At 35.0% G+C, this 26,500-nt stretch overlaps 1 protein-coding gene, 1 long non-coding RNA gene and 1 pseudogene across 3 annotated transcripts in view; 2 read left to right on the forward strand and 1 right to left on the reverse strand.

The window, feature by feature from the left end:
- The window catches only part of LOC143232561 (uncharacterized), a 30,882-nt gene extending 15,967 nt beyond the window's left edge, over positions 1 to 14,915 (forward strand). Inside the window, exons 2-3 of the long non-coding RNA XR_013017596.1 lie at positions 11,015 to 11,388; positions 14,627 to 14,915. This is a non-coding gene — a long non-coding RNA (uncharacterized LOC143232561). The remainder of the gene's footprint in view (positions 1 to 11,014; positions 11,389 to 14,626) is intronic.
- Positions 1 to 20,360, reverse strand: part of LOC143232558 (uncharacterized) — a 118,134-nt gene extending 97,774 nt beyond the window's left edge. The window contains exon 1 of the mRNA XM_076468133.1: positions 19,705 to 20,360. Coding sequence (XP_076324248.1) covers positions 19,705 to 19,785 — 81 coding nt within the window. The 5' untranslated portion in view covers positions 19,786 to 20,360. The remainder of the gene's footprint in view (positions 1 to 19,704) is intronic.
- Positions 20,361 to 20,489: 129 nt separating this feature from the next.
- Positions 20,490 to 26,500, forward strand: part of LOC143232556 (uncharacterized) — a 118,674-nt pseudogene continuing 112,663 nt past the window's right edge. Inside the window, exons 1-2 of the transcript XR_013017592.1 lie at positions 20,490 to 20,800; positions 21,013 to 21,061. The product of XR_013017592.1 is annotated as an uncharacterized LOC143232556 (transcript). The remainder of the gene's footprint in view (positions 20,801 to 21,012; positions 21,062 to 26,500) is intronic.

The raw sequence follows: 26,500 nt of genomic DNA on the forward strand, positions 1-26,500 counted from the left end.
TTATCTATGTTTTTACACATGTATGTATGTGTGTATGAATACCAATGTGTATAAAGTCCAGTTTGTTTCCATTTCTTCCGGTTTCTCAGCTGCGAGTTCTTTCAGTTGACGCTGACACATTTTCAAGATACTTTTTCTCAATTATTACAGTCCTTGCCTGCCTTAATTGTTTTTTGTTTGTTTTTGAATTTCGCACAAAGCTACTCGAGGGCTATCTGTGCTAGCCGTCCCTAATTTAGCAGTGTAAGACTAGAGGGAAGGCAGCTAGTCATCACCACCCACCGCCAACTCTTGTGCTACTCTTTTACCAATGAATAGTGGGATTTACCGTCACATTATAACGCCCCACGGCTGAAAGGGCGAGCATGTTTGGCGCAACGGGGATGAGAACCCGCGACCCTCAGATTACGAGTCGCACGCCTTAACACGCTTGGCCATGCCGGGCCTGCCTGCCTTAAAACACCACTTTAATAGTTGTTTCTTCTTTTTCAAGCTAATATCTAAGAAAATATTTTGTAAACACTACTCCAATTTTGTAAATATTACTCCAGTTTTCTAAACATTACATTACAAAATAATGTAAAAATTACTCCAGTTTTGTAAACGTTACTTCTATTTTGTAAATATTCTCCTGTTTTTAATAATACAACAGTTTTGTAAACATTACTCCTATTTTCCAAGCATTACTCTAATTTTGTAAAAATTCTCCTGTTTTGTAAATAATACTCTAATTTTGTAAACAGTAGTCCAATTTTGTAAACATTACTTCTATTTTCTAAGCATTACTCTAATTTTGTAAATATTCTGTTTTGTAAATAATATTCCAATTTTGTAAACATTAGTCCTATTTTGTGAACAGGCCTGGCATGGCCTAGCGCGTTAAGGCGTGCGCTTCGTAATATGAGGGTCGCGGGTTCGCGCCCGAGTCGCCCCAAACATGCTCGCCCTCCCAGCCGTGGGGGCGTTATAATGTGACGGTCAATCCCACTATTCGGTGGTACAAGAGTAGCCCAAGAGTTGGCGGTGGGTGGTGATGACTAGCTGCCTTCCCTCTAGTCTTACACTGCTAAATTAGGGACGGCTAGCACAGATAGCCCTCGAGTAGCTTTGTGCGAAAAACCAAACCTTATTTTGTGAACATTAGTCCTATTTTGTAAATATTACTCTAATTTTGTAAATATTCTCCTGTTTTGTAAATAACACTAATTCTGTAAACATTAGTCTTATTTTATAAGTATTACTCTAATTTTGTAAATATTCTCCTGTTTTTTAATAATACTCTAATTCTGTAAACATTAATTCTATTTTGTAAACATTACTCTAATTTTCTAAATATTCTCCTGTTTTGTAAATAACACTCCAATTTCGTAAACATTACTCTTATTTTGTAAGTATTGCTCTAATTTTGTAAATATTCTCCTGTTTTGTAAGTAATAAACTAATTTTGTAAACATTAGTCTTATTTTGTAAACATTACTCTGATTTTGTAAATATTCTCCTGTTTTGTAAATAGTTCTCCAATTTTGTAAACATTACTCCTATTTTGTAAAACTTATATTTTTCACATTTAATAATGCTCTTTTCACTTTCTCTTTCTCTTAATCTTCTTTTAACTGCCTTTTTTATAGTTATTGCTTCTCTTTTAGCTGAGATCTTTTTTGTACGTTTATTACTCCAATTTAGCTGTCCTTGGACAAGTTTTTACAGTTATTACTCTTTTTTTACCTGCTGTAAGAAGCACTTTCACAGTTTTTACTCTAGCATATTCAAAGAGTGAATTCGTCACTGTTGCTTCTCTTTTGTCTGTTATGAGAAATTCATTTTGTAGTTATTACCCCTATTTAGTTTAAGAGTTATTATTCCTATTTAGTTTAATAGTTATTACCCATATTTAGTTTAATACTTACTACACCTACTTATTCTATATTTATTGTTTCTGCTTAGTTTAACAGTTATTACCCCTGTTTAGATTAATAGTTATTACCTCTACTTCAATTTAACAGTTATTATATAGCTAAATAATTATTATCCTTATTTAGTTTAACATTTATCACTTCTATTTTAGTTTAAAATTTTGGCAACATTTGTTATTCCGTGGCAGCTTTTTCTAAGTCGCTGTTACCCTTTTGATCGTATCGGTGCAAACAGAGGGTAAAGTAACCTTCAACACCCTATTTTAAGCACGATTTAAGCATACAAAAATTAATTTATAAAAACGAAAATATAAATTTTGTCTTTGAAAAACTAATATTTCAATAGAAGTATATGTCAAGTGATAGTGGGTAACCTATTGTTAAACACAAAGCTACATAATAAGTTATCTGCACTCTATCCACCAGAAGTATCGAAACGAGGATTTTAGTAGCGTGAGTACGCTCACATATTGTTGTGCCACTTGAAGTAAGTATTTGTTTGTTTGTTTTGAATTTCGCACAACGCTACTCAAGGGCTATCTGCGCTAGCCGTCCCTAATTTAGCAGTGTAAAACTAGATAGAAGACAGCTAGTCATCACCACCGACCGCCAACTCTTGGGCTACTCTTTATCAACGAATAGTAGGGTCGACCGTAACATTATAACGCCCCCACGGCTGAAAGGGCGAGCATGTTTGGTGCGACCGGGATATGAAACCGCAACCCTCAGATTACGAGTCGAACGCCTTAACCCACCTGGCCATAAGCAAAACAAAGATGCTCAATTCAGTTATTGAAGGGTCTTTTAAACAAATTAATGAATAACTTAAAGCTCGCGCATGGCAGGCGTGGCATAGATTTTAGTGCGCTCCGATTGCGTACCCAAAAGTTCATTATTCGTATTTCGTTCCTGTTGCTAAAAAAGGCACTCTCCCCATTGTAGGGTCCCAGACGTATTATGAGAGTGACGATCAAATTCTACTATTTGGTCAGATAAAGTGATCTGAGAGTTTGTGGTGAGTGACGTTGAATGATTATCTTCTCTGTTGTACGATACGTACTCGGGTTTTTCATTTTAAAAAAAAGGCTACAGTTATGATAATAACAAAATTAATCAAAAACGTAAATATTTTATGTATTAAAAATAAAGCAAACATTAGAGAGACTGAATTACTAAAGTTAATTCTAAGGCAACTTCTTTTTTTTCTTCTTCTTACATTGGAGAGCAGTCACCTTCCCACAACTGTCTGCAGACAGTGAAGGGTGATATAGATGTGGGACGTTGTGGGCTTGAGCACCCACATCTCATAATTTCTATTTCTATTCCTTTGATTATTTAATTATTCTTCCTGTGAGACTAGCACGAAGATTAAGACTAATAGACGGTGTATCCCCACCACAATGTGGGTCCTACTTCCGCACTCATCTCCAAAAACTTAGAGTATATCTTGTATCCCACATTTAGACTGTACCCTGGGAATTTTTTCGACTGGTTCAGAGGTGTTTTTTTATTTTTGTTTGGGCTTGTTTTTATTTATAACAAATTAACATTAGTCTGAAGTTTGGATTTGCTGTTTTAACGCAGTCCTTCCTTTTGATTTTGTATTATTTTACTTGACTATTCAGTATTAATATTTTATATATATACGGGCGTACAACCCTCAATATATTGGTCAACCCTCAATTATTTCGTAGTCATTGTTGAAATTAAAAGTGCATAAAAATGTAGAGGAAAATGGATATAAACACTTTCTTCTTTGGACTCTTGAGAAAGTACAGAGTGAGTTGAATGAATCAGTGATGATATCATAACACCGTTCATCCAATAAATTAGCTCACATTCCAACGAAACGAAGGATATAACTAAACTGGAGTAAACAGTTTAATAAATAAAGCTTCGGTTTTTGTGACCTGTTCTTGGCCTGTTTTTTTTTAATACATGTTTATGTGTGTGTCTTTGTGAACAACAACGAATTCGAGGCAGAAACTTGTGTTTGATATCTTTCGAGCCTCAATGAATTTTTGGAGGCCTGAAAAACAGCCTGAGATGATCAGAAACTTTTGTTCTCTACACCCTAATTGCGCCCGTGTGTTCTTACTTGGGCCTCTTATAAATACCGCACGGAAAATCCAGCAATGGAAAAGTCGTGGAGAAATAATAATAAAGATAAATAAATAAGGATTCGGATTATTATGGAATCTTCACGTCGCTTCACTTTAATTTTAAAAGGATGCAGTCTTTTCTGTGGAATATTTTAATCTATCTACTGCTTACTTTGGAGCTATAAGCTATGTTTTCCTCTGTGGAACTACGTGTAAGGCTCAAGCATATTTTCTGATTTATAAATTGAAATTGCATGTTTATACTCGTAGTGATATCAAATATGCTTACGCTAATATTTAATTTACTTTTCCACTGCTTAAAATGGTCTAACGCTGTTATTCACAAAGTTTTAATACTTTGAGACACTGGCAGGAGAAACTTGTATATAAATAAGAAAGAGATTAAAAACCTATCCATCACAAGTGGTATCGGAGTGAACTGTAAAACAAGACACAGTAAAACAAAGGTATATTTTTTATTTTAAAATTTTGCGTAAAACAATGATTCTGAAATATTTTTGAACAAAGAACAAAGTATTAGAGCACTACCAGTCTTTACTGAAATATGGAAAAAGAAATATCTAGCTCGTAAGAGGAATGAACAAGATATGTATTAATGTATTCTAAATACAGAATCCTCAACTCTGGTTACCTGTGAAGAAATGAAACAAACAGAATGTAAAAGTGTTCTTCATTAACTAACTTGTTAACCTAAACATTTGTGAGAAACTTCTACTTGTTTCAGTCTTACAAAGCATGGTTTTATGTACGCGATTCTGTAATGTTACCTTCTACAACGCGCATGCGTTACCTACATCACAGTTGGTCGTTTCAATAGAAAATAAGGGAGGTATATATCCTCGAGGTATTACCTGACTAGTCGGTAGGGGAGACCACTCTTCTCCTTTACATAATGAATTCTCGTTTATGGTAATCTTTCCAACCATAAAGTGCACGTGACATGGTAAGGGAATGACAACAATAAGAACAAGAGCTGAACGAACGAAACCGGATTTTTTTTACTGAAGTTTTATTGTTAAAAATTAAACACGTGGCTAGAAACTTGAATATGTAAAAAATGTCAAGAATTCTTGACAAACTTGAAATGTTCACCTAGATAACTATAAAGAAAACAATGGATACTAAATATACGTTGGCATACCACATTCCTTTTTTTCCTACCTTTTGGCCATCCCAACCATCTCTAACTTTACATTTTAAGAACCAGTGAAGTAAAATCCGTGCATTAGTAGTATGATGCACTCTCACCCTTTTATAACAGAAAACACAACCGTTTAACGACTCCACTTACAACCTTAGCAGGAAAATACTCGTTAAAAATGGTAGAATTGATATATATAATCAATGGAAAAATATTATGCGTAAAATATTGTGAAATATCAACACATAACAATCTTACCAGCTTATTGGGTTTAAGCAAACTCAGGCCAGAGGTTCTAAGCCCCCACTTCCAACTTGGAAGGATGGTCCACGTGCTTAAGCTGCCAATTCTTTCTTCTTTAATAGGGAGCTTAATTCTCTGTCCGTGTTACTACTTTGGTTTGGTTATTTCGTTTAAGGATGACAAGCTGCTGACTTGTGTGATTTGACGACTGTAGTTGGTGTCATTTTCAGGTGCCTTAACGTTGATGATTTGGAAGTTGGCTGCTGCGTGAATGATGACATGGTCTTTTGAATGGACGAATTTGGACATCTCTGTTATATGGATGGTTTTCATTTATACTTTTACTATGGGATGATTTCTTTGTTTTTGTGTTGAACAGATACCGTCATTGTTTAATAATGGTACATCCTCCAATAGGACATTTTACTGATATTTTCCAATGTCCCATCGTCTCTGTTGACTTTGTCCTACTGGAGGCTGCTTCTGTCATTGAGATTGTCATTTGCAACTAGGCTACAGGTAAACATGGCTGCAATGGAGTGTAAAAGTTTGTTAAAATTTCTATCAATTGTTCAGAGACTAGATGGACACTCAGAATCAATGGCAGTCAGGTTACTTCTGAATACTCCAGATCTGGCTCATTCTTTGCTTCCATAAAAGCTTGTGTATTTTATAAGTTATCTAAAAGCTTATCTTCATATACTGTCTCCGCTTCAGCTGAACCAAACACTAGATAAGCTAAAACTAAAGATTTAAAATCTGCAAACACCTAGCTACAACATTTGCTTTTCAGAGTTTTAAAACTACTGCTCTAACCAGTGTCATTTCTTCGAACTTACACATATTCGCATGTATATTAACTGTACGAAAGGAATCTTTTGCACCAGTGTACATCACACTGCACCAGGTTAACCTGGATCTCACACATGAAAAACGCACACATATGGACTGCCTACTATCAGTATTTCTATGACAATAGTTAAAACAGGTCTAGTGGGAGAGGAAAAGGTAATGAACTGTATGCATTGGTTTCTACAGAAAACAAAACTGTAATAAGTAAGCCACTGTACAAGCACCAACCTCTAACTTCTGACAATGCAAATATATTAATTAGCACAACATTTATTTCAACTATAAGTTTAGTAGAAACTATAGAAGACTTTAAAGCAATATAACAAAGACATTATTTTCTAACTCTAACCATACGCTCACAGTCTGCACTACTGTGTATTTTGAGTGCACCTTGTACTAAAACAAGTGCTTAAAATATACAATGAAACTGCATGTCTATAAAATATTTCAATTTCCACAATTAAGAATATTCAACCATAAACAAATAAAACATTAGGTTGTTGTTGTTTTGAATTAAGCACAAAGCTACACGATGGGCTATCTGTGCTCTTCCCACCACGGGTATCAAAACACGGTTTTTTGCGTTGTAAGTCCCCAAACATACCGCTGAGCCACTGGGGGGGGAGGGCAAAACATAAGGTATACAAGTCTATATTTGGTATGACACATACGACACTGTTTGTGAATTTTCTTTCCAACAAATAATTCCACCTCATGAATATTGCAATTCAACCTACTCAAAAATATCATCCACTAATATTACTGAAAGTATCAAATATGAAATATTCATTAACTACTTATCATGCTTAGTTGTACAATTCAATAATCTTCTAGTCATTATGCCTGACCTAATCAAGTAATAACAGAGCAGCCATCATTCAATATTCTGTAGACACCCGTAAGTAAAACCACGCAAAATATCGTGGAAAGTAAGGGTTATAATTTTCTTTTGATATCATTAATCTTGCAAACAACAATATTTACGTCTAATTCTGTAATAATACGGCCCCCCGCTAGTACAGCGGTATGTCTCCGGATTTACAACGCTAAAATCAGCGGTTCGATTCCCCTCGGTGGGCTGAGCAGATAGCCTGATGTGGCTTTGCTATAAGAAAAACACACAGTAATAATACGATTACAGTGACACAGTGTAGTATAAACATCTAAATGTAAAACATCACTTGATAGCTTGAAAAAGTAAATAGTAACATTTTCCTTTTTCTTTTAATTTCGCACAAAGCTACTCGAGGGCTATCTGTGCTAGCCGTCCCTAATTTAGCAGTGTATGTAAGACTAGAGGGAAGGCAGCTAGTCATCACCACCCACCGCCAACTCTTGGGCTACTCTTTTACCAACGAATAGTGGGATTGACCGTCACATTATAACGCCCCCACGGCTGGGAGGGCGAGCATGTTTGGCGCGACGCGGGCGCGAACCCGCGACCCTCGGATTACGAGTCGCACGCCTTACGCGCTTGGCCATGCCGGGCCAATAATATTGATCCGGACATTTTCCTTCGGTCGTTGGGCTTATAATCAAAAGACTATTTAAGTGCTGATCTGACAATTAACCCAACTATATCAATCACGATGTTAGTTAGCATCGGTGTCTCAGCCAGTCATCAGATTGTTGTGCAGCTCCCATAGTGGTACTTCCTCACCTCTCTGAAAACCAATATATACTTTTAACCTTTCTTCTCCTTAACTGAGTCAAGATGATACAAACCAGTACTTTAACCGCCTTTTAACCAATCGATCTCAATCTGTTTCAACATAATTGTAACATGACTACTTTAGCTCATACTTTGATGGACACACCTAGTGGAGCACAAGATAAGTGTACCTGTCCAACCAAAACTGGCTTGCTACCATGCCATTGGCACATACATAAGTCTATAAGCTTGAACTTTTGTTCTTTCAATGTTTTTTAAAAATATAACCGAGCGTATGCCATACCTGTCGAGTAAATTCATGTACATAATCTGATGCATACCTCAAACACTCTACACATTCTTGTTGACACTGTGGTATATCTGTTCGAAGTGACAGACCATAGGTCATGTTCACTGCAAGTTACAACATTTAGCCAAACACGATTATGTTCATGGAAGAGTTAGTCAACTTCTTTTCTGTTGCTGAATACACCATCATGATGTTAAGCAGGTGTCTGTTCCATCATTTTGGTCTACATTAACAAACTTCACAAACATCCACATGATAATCTGTGTTACCTTTCCTGCCAAATCATCAGACTTAGACTGATATTGTGAAGTGCATATCTCACAACACTTTCTATAACTCAGAAACCTATTGGCTGTTGTAACCAGCCCCTTTTCCATGTGTATTTCATCAGGTACTCTGAATCATGCTATTCGATTGTTTAGCCAATACATCGGCAAAATACTGTACTACTATATACACTAATAGATATAATTCAGCCCACTTAATGAATTAACGAGTAATGACCAGCACATAAGGATAACTCCCATTTTATATTTGGGGAAGGACCAGTTATATTTATAGGGCTGTTCTTTGTAATACGTAACCATCAGCTATCTTCCAGAGATTACTATGTTGAATACCACATATCATTGGTTTACAACAATGGTATAGCACATTTTCCTTTATTCACAGTTGTTAGTATGTTTGTTTGTTTTTGCATTTCGCGCAAAGCTACATGAGGGCTATCTGTGCTAGCCGTCCCTAATTTAGCAGTGTAAGACTAGATGGAATGCAGCTAGTTGTCACTACCACCACCAACTCTTGGGCTATTCTTTTACCAATGAATAATGGGATTCACCGTCACATTATAACGCCCCGACGGCTGAAAGGGCAAACATGTCAGATTAGGAGTCGAACGCCTTAACCCACATGGCCATGCCGGGCCCAGTTGTTAGTAAAATATGCCACAGACCACGTGCATCTGAAGTACATTAATGAGTTTGTGCTTGCAGCAATTTTCCTAGATGCAAGGTGATTACATGTTCCCCTTAATCCTGCAACTGTGACAAAACTTCCTCAACTCCATAACCACTGGTATCACTATCTATCTGGAATTGATAATATTATCATGGGTATACCAACATTGGACACATTTAAATAAAACATATTTCAGTACTAAACTGTTGGACAGTCTTTATTACGTGTAAAATATGAATCAGTTTTAAAAAAGCAGATAATGCAACAATCCTGAGACAGAAACCAAGAAAAGAAAAAGAGTAAACCTCTGTTATGGTCATTGACTGGATGCAGTCTCTGGTCTTTTTAGGGTTGATAGAGACTGAATCTCTAACTGCAGTACGATCAATGAACTTACCTTGTATAAGTGCATATTATCTTTGCTTAAATTCAAAACCTACCTTCATTATTCAATAAATTTTCACGCTCAAGATATCAGTAGCATATTTTAAGGTGTGGCAAAATACTGTAACATTATTAGAATAGATTAAGAACCCCTCCCATTGCAGCTCTTTCGATGTAAGCTCTTTTATCCTCTCAAAAATGGTTAATACATTATACAGGCCAAACAGCACTACATGGAATTAATACAAACTACCTAAAATCTGCTCTCGCCAACCAGCTTGACTTATCGCTATCCAGAACTGCTTAAGCTAATGTTGCCTGCTTTCTAAACAAGGGATAGTGAATTTCACGGATCCATTGCATCACTGCATTATACAACAACAATGCATTAAACTTTGGTTACAGTACACCACCAGTACAATCAGAGATGTTACGACTCCCTTCACAGACACTCGTGCAATCCGCTGATCTTTGGGTTGATCAAGTGGGCGTTCCATGTCTCTCCCACTGAAACACTGTTCTTATGTGGCACAAGCAAAACTTATCAATAGTTTTCACAATATGTCCATCCTTAGGATTTAAATACCAGACCCAAGATTGGAAACAATACCTTCATCTTGTGATTGATATTGCCTAGATGCAGTCAGAGACATATTTCTTCATTCGCATTATTTTATTACCATTCACCAATATGAAGTCTGTATTGTCTGTGGTCTAGAGAATGATGAGTTAATGTGTGCAGCTCGCTGAAGGGTTCAGCCCAACCCAAATTTCTCGATGACGTACAGTTAAAATGGCAGCGCATCTCCTCACACCTAGCCTATGGACAACCATCTTCACCAGTGTGTGCTTTCTGTCTCATCTACTGGTGAAAAAACACGGAATAGTGTATGTCAACTACCAGTAGCACATCTCGTCTCTCTTTAGCTACCCTGGTTGGCAAAACCTCCGAGAGTCTCAGATACACCAAACCACAAAACCCCATTATTACCACAGCTAAGCAAGACTTCTATGCACTCAAATCAAGCCTAAGAGGTAAACTAAATATGCGTTTATGGGTGCATCAGATTCTTGTAATTCTCCTTTCTAAGTATGTGTTTGTAGCAAAATTGTAGTCATTCATCTTTACAGTATCAGTGAATGTCCAATCGCCAGCAAAGGATGTCTCTTATACCCAATCATCTTCTTAGATAGATGTCTACCCTTAGTGATAAACTCCTCCTCTTGATTGAAAGTACTTTGCCTAACAAAAAATACCATTTTTCTCACATGAAGATATTCAAACTTAAAGAACACAATAACTTAGAAATGCACAGTAAAAAGATACTCATTGAGAAAACAGAAAATTCCACAATAACAAATCCTTTTTTTCACAACACTCAAATTTGTCTTTGCTGCTTTGCCTTGGAGTATTCTCAAGTGCACTTATTTATTTTTCAGGAAAAAATGAAAATAACAGAAGAAACGACCAAGAAATGTGTCTTGGAGTAAATTTGGAATCTCTGACTTTGAAGGAAGAAACTAAACATAACATAAAAGTAGAGTAAAAAGTATTCTTTATTGCTTCAGTTGTTTGCCTGAAAAATTGTGAATAACTTCCACTTATTTCAGACTTAAGGAGCATAATGTTATTTACATGAATCTATAATGCACCCTTTTCAGTGTCCATGTATCATTTACATCTCTGTTGATCTTTCAATAAAACATAAGAAAGAATATATCTTCAAGGTTCTCCTGATCTACCAGTAGATAGCATCACTGTTCCTCTTCACAGTATATTCTTCCTTTTCCGAGAAAATAATGACGAACAAAAGGTAAGTAGGGCAACAGACCTTAACTACATTTCTTGATCAATATTATATTATTGAAACTATACATGTAGCTAAAAATACTTATAAGAATAAATTGGAAAATTCTTGGTGAACTTTGGAATGTTCCCCTTGCTAACTAAAGATAACATGAAATATTAATGTGTAATTGCACACCACAGTCTTTATTCTTCTAAAACACATCAAATGAAATCTAAAGAATGTGTGTTTACATGACTGCAGGTTTACTAAGAGTTAAAAGTGGTCTAAAATGACCATAACATGATTTGACATGGAATTCGAAGGAAATCCATATACAACATACACCAGCTGCCTAATACCATTCTATTAAAATAAACTTAGTCTTAGCTTGCTAAAGCCAAAGTAAATCAACTCCTGTTGTTGTTATTATTTTGTGTGTGTGTGTTTGTTCAACATTATATTTATGTTAAAACAAAATTATGTTTTTACTAATTTAGTTTTGGCAGGAGGTAAAAGAAGGTCAACCTATTGTATTTTCCCAGACGTAAAATGTATAAAGTCTGAAAGTAAGAGTATAACATTAAAATGGTCTATCTTCAATTTTCGAATTTATTCCAAAAGTTTGACATTCAGAAAACCCACTTGTTGGTATAATTCCACACTGTACAAACTGCGATGAGTAAAATACTTCACTAAGTCATAAAAAAATGCAAAGATGCATTTATATAATAGTGAGTCTGCAAGACACTAGGTAAGAATAAGGACCTTTTTGACTTTCAAAGGGTCGCGATGTGTTCGTGTCAGATACTGAGACTTTTGAATCGTTTACAAAATTAATAATATTTAAAGAATATCCTATCGTTTCTACAATTATGTCCAGTTCACAACGTGTATTTCCAAAACAATAATGCAATAATCCACCTCTCTTGTCTTGTCCAAAAGCAGTTCAAAGAGCATGACAGTGATTTCAGTCATTTTCATTGATTTAAAGACAAACTCCTCCAAGAATAGGCTACAACAGAAAATTCTGGCATAGTTTAGAGTCTATACCATACCATATCTGGGCATTACCACAGTAAAAAAAATGTGTAAGGTGGAGTCATATTAAAATCAGTGTAAATGAAGTGACATGCGACAATCTTGCGGCTAATTGTAATAAACTACAAGCCTGAATTCGCACGATAAATAAGACAGAACAATTTTGGAATTCAAAAAGCCAGAATTCATTGTTTTTTTAAACTTTGGTAAATTTAGTTCACATGGTTTTACATTCCAAAATGTCAATAATTTCAAATAATAAAAGGGAATATTTTTAAAATGAGTAATAGTTTTCCCGCCCATTTTTCTGTTGACGATTTGAAAAGATATATTTCGTAAAATATATTTTAAATATTAAGATTTGAAAAGATTTTTTACGTAAAATATATTTTAATTAACTATAAAAGTTATATGTACATTTTATCATTATAGCATGTAAAAATGAATTATATATATATAAGAAAAGGGAAAATAAAAATAAAAACCTTTTTGAGCATTTAAACACTAGCTGGTCAAAAGTTTTAGACCACACTGAAATGAAGCATTAATCGGTAAACACGTAATGAAATTTAGTCATTTGTGTTCAAGCATTAGCATTGTCAACATCTCCCAGTGACATATCTTGTGTTACTTTGGGTAAAAAAATGGAAAAGGCTAAAAAGTTAACAGAATTTGGACGTGGCAGAATTGTCGAACTGCAAAAGCAAGGTCTTTCTCAACGTGCAATCGCTGGTGAGATTGGGCGTTGTAAAACTGCTGTTGCAAATTTCTTAAAAGACCCTGAAAGATACGGAACGAGAATTTGAAGTGGTCGGCCCAAGAAAATTTCGCCGGAGTTGGGCAGAAGAATTCGACGGGTTGTCCGGCAAGACACCAGCCGGTCGTCGAACCAAATTAAGGCCATTACGGACGCAGAATGCAGCTCTAGAACAATAAGACGGCATCTACGAGAGAAAGGCTTTAAAAACCGTAAACGTCTTCAAAAGCCATGCCTCCTTCCACACCACGAAACAGCTCAGTTAAACTTTGCTGAGAAGCTCCAAACATAGGACGTAGAAAAGTGGACGAAGGTTTTGTTCTCTGATGAGAAAAAATTTAACCTGGATGGTCCAGATGGCTTCCAACGTTACTGGCACGATAAGGATATCGCACCAGAGACATTTTTTACACGACACAGTGGAAGAGGTTCCATCATGATCTGGGGTGCTTTCTCCTTCCATGGAACAATGGAGCTTCAAGTTGTACAGGGGCGTCAAACAGCAGCTGGCTGCACTGGCATGTTCGAGAGAGCATTCGTATTGACTGAAGGCCCTTGTTTGTGTGGAAATGACTGGATCTTTCAGCAAGACAACGCTGCAATCCACAATGCCCAGCAGGACAAAGGACTTTCATGGCGAATAATGTGATTCTTTTGGACCATCCAGCGTGTTCCCCCAAACTGAACCCCATTAAAAATGTTTGGGGTGGATGGCAAGGGAAGTCTATAGAAATGGACGTCAGTTCCAAACAGTGCATGATCTTCGTGAAGCCATCGTCACCACTTGGAATAACATTCCAACCAGCCTTCTGCAAACGCTTATATCAACCATGCCAAAGCGAATGTTTGAAGTTATTTGCAATGACGGCATGCAACTCACTACTGAGACCTCTTTGGGGCATTTCCTATCCTGTTTAGGACTTCTTTTTGGTATGATCTTAAACCTTTGACCAGCTAGTGTTTAGGCTAATTTCATAGTGTTCACATTTTCCCTATTAAATGCTCAAAAGGTTTTTATTTTTATTTTTCCTTTTCTTATTTTCATCTTTCGAAGCTCTACTCAAATAAGTAGTTGAGTCTAACAATGCCAAATGCATATTTTTTCTTTATGTTCATTGGCCTTAAGATTTTGGCCAGCAGTGTGTATATATATTAAGTTATAAAGATAATTAACTATATAAATGATAGGGAAAATAACTTTTTTGTGTGCAAGCCTTTTAGTTAGGTGTTTATGATTGTTTATATATCTTTTCTGTTGTTTGAATACAATACGAAAACGTCGAATAGACGAATTTGAAAATTACATCACGCATGAATGTTCTAAAATGAAGTTATATATAAGTACAATGTTGCACATCAAAATATAAGGATTTAGAAAAGTTCATTAAGAAATAAAGAAATTGGATACTTAAATTAAATGAATGGGTTATGTCACTAAATAAAGTCTTTGACTTATTTCTCTTCTAGACAATCTATTCGTATTTCGTAGTTTAGCATCACCCGGGAGGACCGCGGTAAGACTACAGATTTAAACGTTAAAATATGGGATTCAGTTTTCCATGGTGGACACAACAGGTAGCCAGCCAACTGTGACTTTGCTCTTTAAGCAAAAAAAACCGCCTAGTAACACAAACATGGGGATTCACTTCACAATTTGACACTGCTTTGACCCCCCTCCCCACGGAAAAATGTTTGCGGACCATGAATGCAAATAGCCCATATGTAGCTTTACGTTTAGCCATAAATAAATAAAAACCATTTACCTTTATTAATTTTTTTATTCACATGTCAGTCATTTTTTTCGCTACGTCACCACACCTTGTGATAAATGTGAAAAATAAATTTATTTTAACAGCTAAATTATATTATTATGTGTAATAATTCCAAAAGGAAGCTTTTACAAACATTATTTAAAAGAACTCGTTAACTGTCGTTAGAATGTGTTTATAATTTTAAGAACCGGGCATAGATAAGAAGTTTGTGTATTAGAGTGCAGATCTGAAGTCTAAGGTTAACGTCACGTTGCCGTTAATCACTCTCTACGCTTTCAGTTGTGGGTGCGTTATAAGAGCAGTAGTCACTCTTATTATAGGCCAGGTGGGTTAAGGCGTTCAACTCGTAATCTGAAGGCCGAGGGTTCGAATCCCCGCTGCACCAAACATGCTCGCCCTTTCAGCCGTGATGGCGTTATAATATTACGGTCAATCCCACTATTCGTTGGTAAAAGAGTAGCCTAAGAGTTGGCGGTGGGTGGTGATGATTAGCTGCTTTTCACCTAGTCTTGCACTGCTAAATTAGGAACGGCTAGTGCAGATAGTCCTCGAGTAGCTTAGCGCGAAATTAAAAAAAAACAAACAAACAAACAAACACTTTTATTATAAATTAATTATGAATGGATTAATGAATTAATTTGAACTTTAAGGAATCTCACGCAGAGCTATTTGAATAGAACTTCAAATAATTAATGTATCTTCTTACTTGTGAAATCCATTGAAAAAAATTATCACAAATATTTTTCAAGCGATAAAAAACATTATAAACTACAATAAATATGTTTGTAGGGCTGTTAAGTTAAAAGTTTATATTTTGGTTACAACAATCTGTAACGATAAATCAGGTGACCACTGTAAAATTTGATAATTCTGTATGCCTTTGAAACTTGTAAAAGAATGAAAGGCTATGATACTTTACTTAACGCAATACTACATAACGGGCTTTCTGCACTTTGTCCACCTCGTGGATTGGATCCACCAGGGGACAATTAGGCAGGAAGATCAATTATGTATGCTTGACGAATATAAAACTATTTATAGCTTAAACCCATTAAATTTTATGATTACAGAATGCACACAATATATTTTAAAACCAGTCGATTAAAAACAAATATTTTAATGTAAATCAAAAGCGTTGTGTTGCATATTTACTCACACGTGCTGTTCTTCAAACACCGGGGCCTGGCATGGCCTAGCGCGTTAAGGCGTGCACTTCGTAATCTGAGGGTCGCGGGTTCGCGCCCGAGTCGCGCCAAACATGCTCGCGCTCCCAGCTGTGGGAGTGTTATAATGTGACGGTCAATCCCACTATTCGTTGGTACAAGAGTAGCCCAAAAGTTGGCGGTGGGTGGTGATGACTAGCTGCCTTCCCTCTAGTCTTACACTGCTAAATTAGGGACGGCTAGCACAGATAGCCCTCGAGTAGCTTTGTGCGAAATTCCAAAACAAACAAACAAATCTTCAAACACTCACAAAGAGAACTCGGAAACTGTTTAAACAAACATACATTTATTGGTGTCGTGCCGTCACTAAGCTCTTATATTAGCCTTTTTTAATAAATAGTTTGTAGCCCTTGTTACGATGATAGTCAAGCAACCTCTTAGGTCACGAGAAGACGACAAAAACTGCAAACATGTTCTAACCAGATACATGGTAATGTTTTTAAGCGAACAGCATATACGAAATACGTACATGTATGTGTGAAATGTTCATATAAACATAACTGTATATATATAATTTTCAAATATTGTTACACTTTCGAGTGTTATTAAGGATTTCACCCACAATTTCACTGCTTTCTCTCATGAGAAAAGGAAAAAAAAATGTTAAGAAATTTGTAAACTCGCATGCGTGAAAACAGCGAAAAAAAAAGATCACCCTGATTACTACCTTGTTTCAACCGCTAGATGGCGCCAAAGTTTAAAACTTCTTAAATTACGACTTTTTAAACGGCAATCCTCAAAAATCTTTTTAACTCGAGATACAGAAAATGCAAATCTATGTTATTTAACAAAGTTTAACACAAAAGTCACTAACTTTGAGTTTGGCCAACAGGTGCATTATATGTAAGAAAAAAAAAGACAATAGATAAAGAGAGGTGAAGTTAAAAATACATTTTTTAATTGAATAGTAATATGTTAATCAAAGACTATAATGATAAAAACGTACACATTTATTTTTGTTATTACTATGAAACACAAAAATGGGACATATTTTACCTCTTCCTAAGAACTACATATAAAACAAAAGATGTTGTGAAAGTGTTATTTATTGCCTAGCAAACACTGTGTGATCTACTCCCCCTCCTCAAAAAGCAATCTCTTTAAAAACTGTTATCAAAATCATCTAAAAACTGAGAGAAATTAGCATCTTTTCAGTAACCAATATTACTGTTACAATGAGACTCTACGATGAGGTAAAACTAGCGTTTCTAGAAGAGAAAAAAAATTGTGCTGGAGAATACGGAGCTTGTTCCGAATACAGCTATCCCTCTAGATAGTCATGAGAAGCTGTCAAAAATTTAAAACATATACTAAGATTTTCACAATGATATTGTGTTAAGGGTAAAAATGATGGATTTAGTCGATAGGCCTACTTCATATAACGATAAATTGTGTTGAGCCAATGCGAATCACGATACTTTTGACACTTGAAAACGCTTTCACACCTGCGAAACCTTTTAGTTTTTGCAGTTACATAGTAAGATACGTAACGAATATTAGCTTGGGTTGATAGCATTCTATTCACTTCATCGTACGAGACACCTTTCAGATATTCCATCGCACTTACATTTAGTTCCTCATGCACTTACAAAACCAACTTTAAACTTGAATACAATATATGTTGCCGCGCCCGCACTGGTCAGTTACAGCAACCGGGTAACATGCATAGCTTGTAGCCCTTGTTCCGAGTATAGTTAGCTATCCCTCTAAACAGTCATGAGAAAATGGCAAAAATTTTAAACACGTACTAAGATTTTTACAATGATGTTTTTAAGCAAACCACTAATACGAATATAGTTGTTTTATTGATATAATTAAACATCTATATATATATTTTTGCCATTCGTGCATATATACAGGGTGGCCCGTAATACCCTACCCATCCATATGTTATTATGTTATATTCAATTACGCATGTATTATAAATTTGTTTCTTTTTTTTTTCAGAAAAATATGGCCGATGTAAACCCATTCACACTTGAAGAGCGTATTGTGACAAGTACGTGGGTACATGAGCGCAGCGAGAATGAGGGACAGCACACAGATACACTGGATACATAAGATATATGGATGGGTAGGGACTTACGGGCCACCCTGTATATGTATTATAATGTTATTCATATATTTACGAGTATTATCAGAGCACGTAATCTATAACTTCTTGCCAAAACCTCATTTGACTTCAACAGAGAACAAGAGAAAATACTGATAGATTCATAAGGCTACGTATGTGTGACAGCAGAAAAATATCTATTTCAATCGGTCTTGTTTTAAACCACTACGTGGTGTTGGTTAAAAAAATAAAAACTAATATAACGCGACTTCACCAAAGTAGTAATTCTCCAAGCCGTTATAGTTCTCGATAGAGAATCTGTAAAACTATGTGGTTTATCAAAAGTTAACAGCCAGTAATTTGGAGTTTAACTAAAATAAGTATTATAGGTAAAAAAGGCAACAGAGAGAGTTTAAACAAAATCGCAACTTTACTTAAACTGGATAACATAAATGTTTTCACTGATGTAACATATTTTAGCTCTTTTTCATAACCAAATATAAGGCGATACTGTATAATTGTCATTATTTTCTAACAAACATTCCATTATCAAAACAAAAAAACAACAACACAGAAAACTTTTACACCTTTAAAACTTTCTATCTAAATTTCTATTGTTAGAAACATTAATGCCGTTTAATGAGTTCCTTCTGCTGCCACAAATAAGTTTTACAATGCCAAAAACTATCATTAGAAATAACGTTAACAAATACATACTAGCATGCTTGAGCAACAAATAAAACTTAGCGATTTCCTTTAGGCCTACTTTCTATAATGACAGATTGGTTGATCTAATGCTAAACTTCATAATATTGCATAGCTCTGAAACCTGTTAAACCCTTTAAGTTTGGCAAATAGGAGGCAAAATAGATTATACATACACAATATTACGCATAAATATTATAAAGCCAAAATATATATATATATATATATATATATATACATGATTTAATTTAATAAGAGATGATCACAAGTACGGTATCATTTATTTTACCACACCTTTTTTGTCACCCACTAAACCAAATAAAAACAAAAAGTGTTTAAAGTTTTATGCATTTATTGCAGCAGCCGCGCCCATACTGATCAATTACATTAGCCTGGGTAGTAAGCACAGCTTTTACCCTCGTCTCTAGGATTGTCAGCTACTCCTTCAGACAATTTACAGAAAACAGGCGAAACTGAAATAATACGCTAATTAGCCATACAGGGTCGTTTTTTAAGCACACAGCAAGTATGAAATATATGTACGTATGTATGTATGCACACAAACACATACAAATATATATATATATGAATAAAGTTTTATAGTGTGTATATGTCTTTATGTATATATAGTTATGCAAATGATATATACAATCGTATATATACAAATGAATATATAGATATATATATATTTGTATGCAAAATAGGTGTACATATATATATATATATAATCTTTAAATAAGTTATTTACATACTTCCGAGCATTAATAGGAATTTTAGGTAATCAGTACTCACCGCAGCCTCACTGTACTCGATCAGGAGAAGAAGGAAAAACAATGCAGTAAACTGGAAAAATAATACTTTTTTGAACTTCATGTTGGTAATGAAAAATTGTAATATTTCAACGCTTTGGAAAGCCGCAAAGAGCGGCGAACCCAAAATGTTTAGAATTGTAAAACCCCTTTCTCTTCCAATCTTCTCGTCGTAACAAGTCAATCTCCCATGCCGTGGCCGTCTGGCCTGAGAAAGCACATGGATGTAACCTAACAATCAAATCTTTCTGATTTCTCCGCCCTCACCGTTAATTCTAGGTGCTCTTGGTCAGAGGCGATTCTCGCGTTCTCCCAATTATTTTCTATTTTGTCAATAAACCTTATCAATATTTACAGCGAATATTGCATTTTAATCTACAAAACACTGAAGTACTACACAAGCTTATGGTTTATCGAGAAATTGTGATTGAATGCGAGAAACATTTTCTTGTAGGTGGGTCAGTTGAGCAAAATGATTGACATAATTCCACCCAATAGAAACTCGACTTTAGTAGTTGTTAAATTGTTCATGTTTTTACCATTTATAACTTTAAAAGTTTTGATGACTGTTTTACATTTCATAGGATTTCTTATACAGCAATTTCTCGTTTAGTAATTTTAAGATCTATGTTTAGTAACTGAATAAAAATTAAAAGAAAAACATGAGTTCTTATGTTTAACACTGTACGAATGAAATTTTTATTCACGTGACAGGCGAAATCCCGCCCCTGTAGCCATAGCCAGATATCTTGTTGCTTAGTTTGGTCGAAAAGTGTGGGCTAGTATTATCAAACGTTTGCGGCGACTTGCTGCTCTGCGTGGAAATAAAGTTGCCCCACAACGGATGAGACATTTTGTGTTGTAGAAAGCAAGTTCTTTTTAAGTTTTATATGTAGCCGCAGAAATCTGTTGCTTATATTGTTAACATTTGCTTCATGAAGTTCGTTAATTTCTCATAAGAGTAACGTAAAGTATTATCTGGGCGGTTTGTAGGTGGCGATCCCGCACTCGGTGCAGGAGCCCAAGATAATCATGGAGAGGACTATTCGACGAGTTCCTTCTATATCTGTGTATACGTGGTATGTAAGAACCTGAACATTTCCTTTTCTAAAATAACTTTACTTATGAAAAAGACTCTCAGGTTTGTAACGTGTGTTATTATTCATCACTTGAAACTAATGTATCGAGATTATTATATGACAAAAAACTCATAATATGTTTTGTAACAATATTCGGACGAATTTGATATTATCTTTCCTAATAAAATGTTATTTGTTTTTTATTCTTTTAGGGTTCTTGTCTTATTCGTTGCACTTTTTCAAGTTTCACAAATAGAAGCGGTAAGTTTTATTATTAGGATAGTTTGTGAGGAAAGTCGCCTTCCCAGTATCCCCTACCAAAGTTTGAGTTAATAGTAATTGATTTTTAAGGAATAACAGTATAAATATTTACGAAAGAGGTCTCTTCTGTTGCTTAATCCTTATGATAAGTAAGCTTGAAATTGAAATATATAAGATAATTGCACGCTGATTATATGATGAATATCATATATCTTTCCTCACAGAGCTGTTAAAATTACTTTATGAGGCGACAATAGAATCGTAAGTTACGTAAAAAAAATACAGCTACCAACATAAATTATGCGTAATAACAGTGTAATTCGTTACAATAATAGTTATTTGCTTAAAGTCTCAAATATAATTGAAGTATTTGCGACAGTTGTTGGTTCTATGATTGTTGTTTACGTCAATATTTGTGTCAGTTTTGCTTAAAATCATGTAGATAATGTCATTCTTTTCTTTAGTTATACGTTTGAGTTTTATTGGTTATTATTATTATTTAATTGTAGATAATAACATTTTATTTTATTTTTAAAATACCCGTGAATACGCCGGTATTGAAGTAATAACATTTCTCGTGGAGACTGTTGTTCGAGTGAAACAGAGCTCTTCTCCCTTAGTCACTCCAGGGAAACGCATGCGTATAAGACACGGAGAATGAAAATATTTGGCTTTTTAGAGTTTCGTCTACTGACGAGACTAATTTAGCCTTCAAGATGGAAAACTTTAAAAGTTTATATCTCGTCTCTCGTATACGTAAATAAAGCAACCCAATCTGTCAAAATTCTTGTGTGTAGCAGTAAGATGTGCTTTTTCCTTCTTCGAACGTTTGAAAATGATATAGATAAACCTTTAGATTGATATTTTATAACAGTTAAATATATTTATGAGAATAAGTACTTTTAAAAAATGAATATTTTTGTCACCATTTAAACACTTGGCTTACGTTTCTTGATTAGCTTTAATTTCAGTTGGTGTATTTGACCACCAGAAATATCTTGCTGTAACTCAGAATTTACACTCACCACTTGATGGTAAAAATATGTATGACAAAGTGATACATTTCAGAATGGAACCAAGTCGAGATGGTGTACAAAGAAGTAAACAGTTTTGATCTGTGCGTGACCTTACAGATGAGCAACCTTCAATCTATCACACACTAAATTTGTTATTATTACGAAGTCAAGTATAGTTTGTTATGTGATATTATTGAAAGAGGTGTTATAATATTTGTTATAACCAACAATTACTTAGTGATTTGTGTTTTATATTATCAGATTAATACTTATTTATTTTATCCGATAGATAAACCTAACGTATTTATTTGTCGTGAATTTTATTTTGGTGTGTTAAAATAGACTTAATGATTTTCTGTACTTCAAACTTCTTGTTCATCTTCGGTAATAGTCTTTTTTTCCATTAAACTTCCGATGGAATTTTAACTCTCATAAAACATTTAAAGGAAATAAATGAATTCAGAATATTTGAAATTACGATGGTTCTCGTGTATTACCGTAAAAGAAAAGTTTATTGTTTCCTGAAGTGACTATAAAAATGATTTTCGTTTAATAACGCTTTAGATACAAGCAAAGTACATGTCTCTTTTCACCATTAAGAGTGTGATGCACAAAAATATGGCAGTTAAATGTCATTATATGAAACAAAGGATGTTATACCATCTTAATGTTGGTTTAGTATAAAAATAATTTCTATATTACTGTCTTATCAGAAGGTTGACCCTGTCACGTGCAACTGAAAAGAAACACCGTCTCGATTATACCATAGTCCAATATTTCTCTTGGGTCTCTTTTTATGATTTCATTGTAGACTGATACTGTATCAAACTACCATTCAACCCCGTTCTAGGTCTCATCTGATTGAATTTTGGTTCCAGTTACCTAGTGTAACTCCCCCTCCCGTTCAAAAATATCAACACTTCAGTAATGTTTTTAAATCTTAGAAGAGTAAATCCTGATATTTACGATGGAGACTTGGGCAGAACTCTTCAATGGAGTGTGTGCTGATGGCGTTTTAATTCGTTACAATCTAGTTTCGTGTGTTGTTGATGGTGCCATTTGTTGCTGAAGAAAAGTTTGACATGTTAATTTCGCTCTGGTATCACCATATGAGTGACTGCATCGCTTCGTACCAAATAATTTTAACATGTTAATATGATATCTGCCTTGTAATATAACCATTGAAACTTCAAATATTATACTTTTCAATAATTAATATTAGGCGCAGCCTGGCTTAGTATTTTTGAATTCATAGTTGCTTTACAAAAGTGACAGTCAGTTCCATTGTTTAATTCAAAAAGCCAGACAAAGGCTTTGTGACAGCAGGTGCTGTCTGCCTGTCTTTTGAACAATAATTCAGAATTAAGGACGGTTATGCCTGAACCTTGGAACCTCTGATCTCATCATTTCACTATAGTTCCGTGAAGTGGATGGTGATTTTTTTATGTTACTAAACAGAAGTCAATTTACTATGTTACTACCAATGCGATTTGATATTATTAAACAGAAGTTAATATGTTATGTTATTGTAGTAAGATTTGATATTGTTAAAGTATATCTTAAGTAGTTAGTATCGCTTAGGTACCGCCAAATTGTGACACTTATTCTGGAGAGTGCCTTGTAATATTGTTTGTTTTTGAATTTCGCGCAAAGCTACACGAGGGCTATCTACGCTAGTCGTCCCTAATTTATCAGTATAAGACTAGAGGGAAGGCAGCGAGTCATCACCACCCACCGCCAACTCTTGGGCTACTCTTTTACCAACGAATAGTGGTATTGACTGTAACATTATAACACTCCAACAGCTAAAAGGGCGAGCATGTTTGGTGCAACGGGGATTCGAACCCATGACCCTCAGATTACGAGTCGAACGTCTTAACCCACCTGGCCTTTTGGGCCTGCCTTGTAATTACTCAAATAGTTGAGAGCCTCAAATGCTCCCGAATTATACGCTCTAACATGTCGCTGTTGTACTTCAAATTCTGTACTACTAAAAGACTTTAATCCAAGATGTTACTGTAGCGTCATTATTTACTGGATTCTGCTTTAACTTGTTAATGTATCTACTACACAACAAAATCGATGGTATTCATATGTATCATTTAATTATGCAAAATATTTTCCTCTGGTTTCATCAATTAGTGAATAGCGACTCTTGTTGCTGAAATCTGCTATAAAGACCTAATATTTTAATATGCGGATTCACTTACTGGTAAAGAATGCCTGATATATCCACCACATGAGTGCTGTGAAATATGATCTGTATTAGATAAGACATGTTCAATTTTCTGATAACGTATTTAACTTAGAGTGTATTAGATTATCATGTGCCTATTCACGAATATGCATATGTGGACCAAAAATTATTTTGCGTCTCAATCAAGTTAGAGAATCACGAGTATTAGAGTGCCTCACTCGTATGTTAGTTTTACAAACTACTAGCGTTAGAGAACTGCGAATATCAGCGAACCTTGAGTGATAAAAGCCTTGACTATTATAAAACTAAACTACGAGTGTTAGAGAACGTTGAGTATTAGAAACCTCGACTGTTATTAAAATGAAATAATAGAGTTAAAGAGCATTGAAAGTTAGAGGACTACGAAAGCTAAAAAAATGAGCGATTAAAAATTAGACTGTTTAAAACTAATCCACGAGTGTTAGAGAACCCTGATAGTGCGAGAACCACAAGTATTGGAGAACGTAGACTGTTATAAACCTCGACTGTTACAATATCAAATCATTAGTATTAAAGAACCTCGAGAGTTACAGAATCATGAGTATGAGAGAGCTACGAGTGATGAATACCTCACTCGAGTGTTAGAATATTTTAAGACTTAAAATATTAAATCGTGACCTTACTTGGGAATTATTCCACTTTTATTTCTCTCAAAATAGATTGAGTGTTTGATTGTTTTCTGTTATGTAGAGAACTGAGTTACATATTTTCTAAATAATCTGGTTCAGAGTGTAAATTCTGCAAATCTTACATAACGCCTCATAAAACAAATGCAGTGGGTTAGAAACTAGAAATTCAGACAGAAGGAAGTGAAGAACATCTTTCAAATATTTGAACAGTATTTCCCGCATCCAGATCTCATGTTCTGAATACGAAACATGAAGACAAATTCCCGCCCACGTATCACCACAATCACGAGTTGTCATCGGAGCAAATACCAAAATGGATGTATTCTATTAGCTTGCCGTAAAAAAGTCCATATAGTTGACAACCATATCTGCATGCCTACGCAGTCAGCAGATTAGTTTCTATGGGTAAAATTTCAATCTACAAAACCGATCTTAGAACGGTCAAAAGGTTGAACTTTTATTGTACGTAGTACACGTGATAGTAGAACGTTCTCTTCTTGCAACAGTAAGAGTTACGTAGGGAGGTGACAGATGGCGTTTTAAGATAACTTTAATTTCATTTATATTCGGTGGTAAAAGCCATATAACAAACACCTTTCAGATATTTACATTTTTTCCACTTTCAGATTAAATAATAATCGTTAACATACTGAACAAAAATAACTAATTTTGATTTGGGGAATATGCAGAAATGGAGGTAAAATTTCCAATGGATAAAAATCAAAACATTTTATGGTGTTAAGTAAATAATCATGCTGTAGTTCCTGTAGTTATATAAACAATTGTACAAATTATTAAACACGTTTCCCAGGATACTGAAAGTCTTGAATTTTCTTAGCTTCATTTTATTTGTTTTATTAACACACTCTAGGAACAACATCCTGAACTTAGTCTAGTTTTGTTATCATTGTTATAGATCCGTGTTTGTTGAGTGAAAAACATAGTGCAAGCAGAGTACGTTTTTGAGCCCCACCACGTCATTACAGTCCATATCACCACGTTCAGTCATATTCGATTTTACGATTGTGCACCTTAAAACTGGCTCTGCAATATAATTTCCGTTACAAAAAACTCCTTTGTAAGGTGTCATGCCCAAAACGTACTACGTTTCCCTCTATCCTTTCTCCACTCCATCTAGTGTATGAGGACGATGGTTCCCCAGCGTATTTCCAATCGCACAGATGTTCTGCATCTGCTGACCCAACCGATATATATTCTTATGGAATGGCAAGAATACTTCTTTCATTCTCCAGTTGAACTAGTAGTGTGGCTGAAAGTCATATCGTGGCGAATTCATATCCTGTTGGCCTCGGTCCCATACAAAGCTATTATTTATTTATGGTATTAAGATCAAGAACATTAATCTGAGTGTAATCGGAGTTCATCTTGAACTTTATATCCACTTATCTGAATCCTTTTGGAAAATTTTCACAAGATATCATGTACTGCTTTCAGAGACTTTTGTCGTCAAATTACAATAATCAGTATCCACAATATGCTTCATCTAATATCACTATGTGTTGCCATTTTACATGGCTACGAACCGTTCATACACTTT

Source organism: Tachypleus tridentatus, chromosome 11, assembly GCF_004210375.1.
Source record: "Tachypleus tridentatus isolate NWPU-2018 chromosome 11, ASM421037v1, whole genome shotgun sequence".
Lineage (NCBI taxonomy): Eukaryota > Metazoa > Arthropoda > Merostomata > Xiphosura > Limulidae > Tachypleus > Tachypleus tridentatus.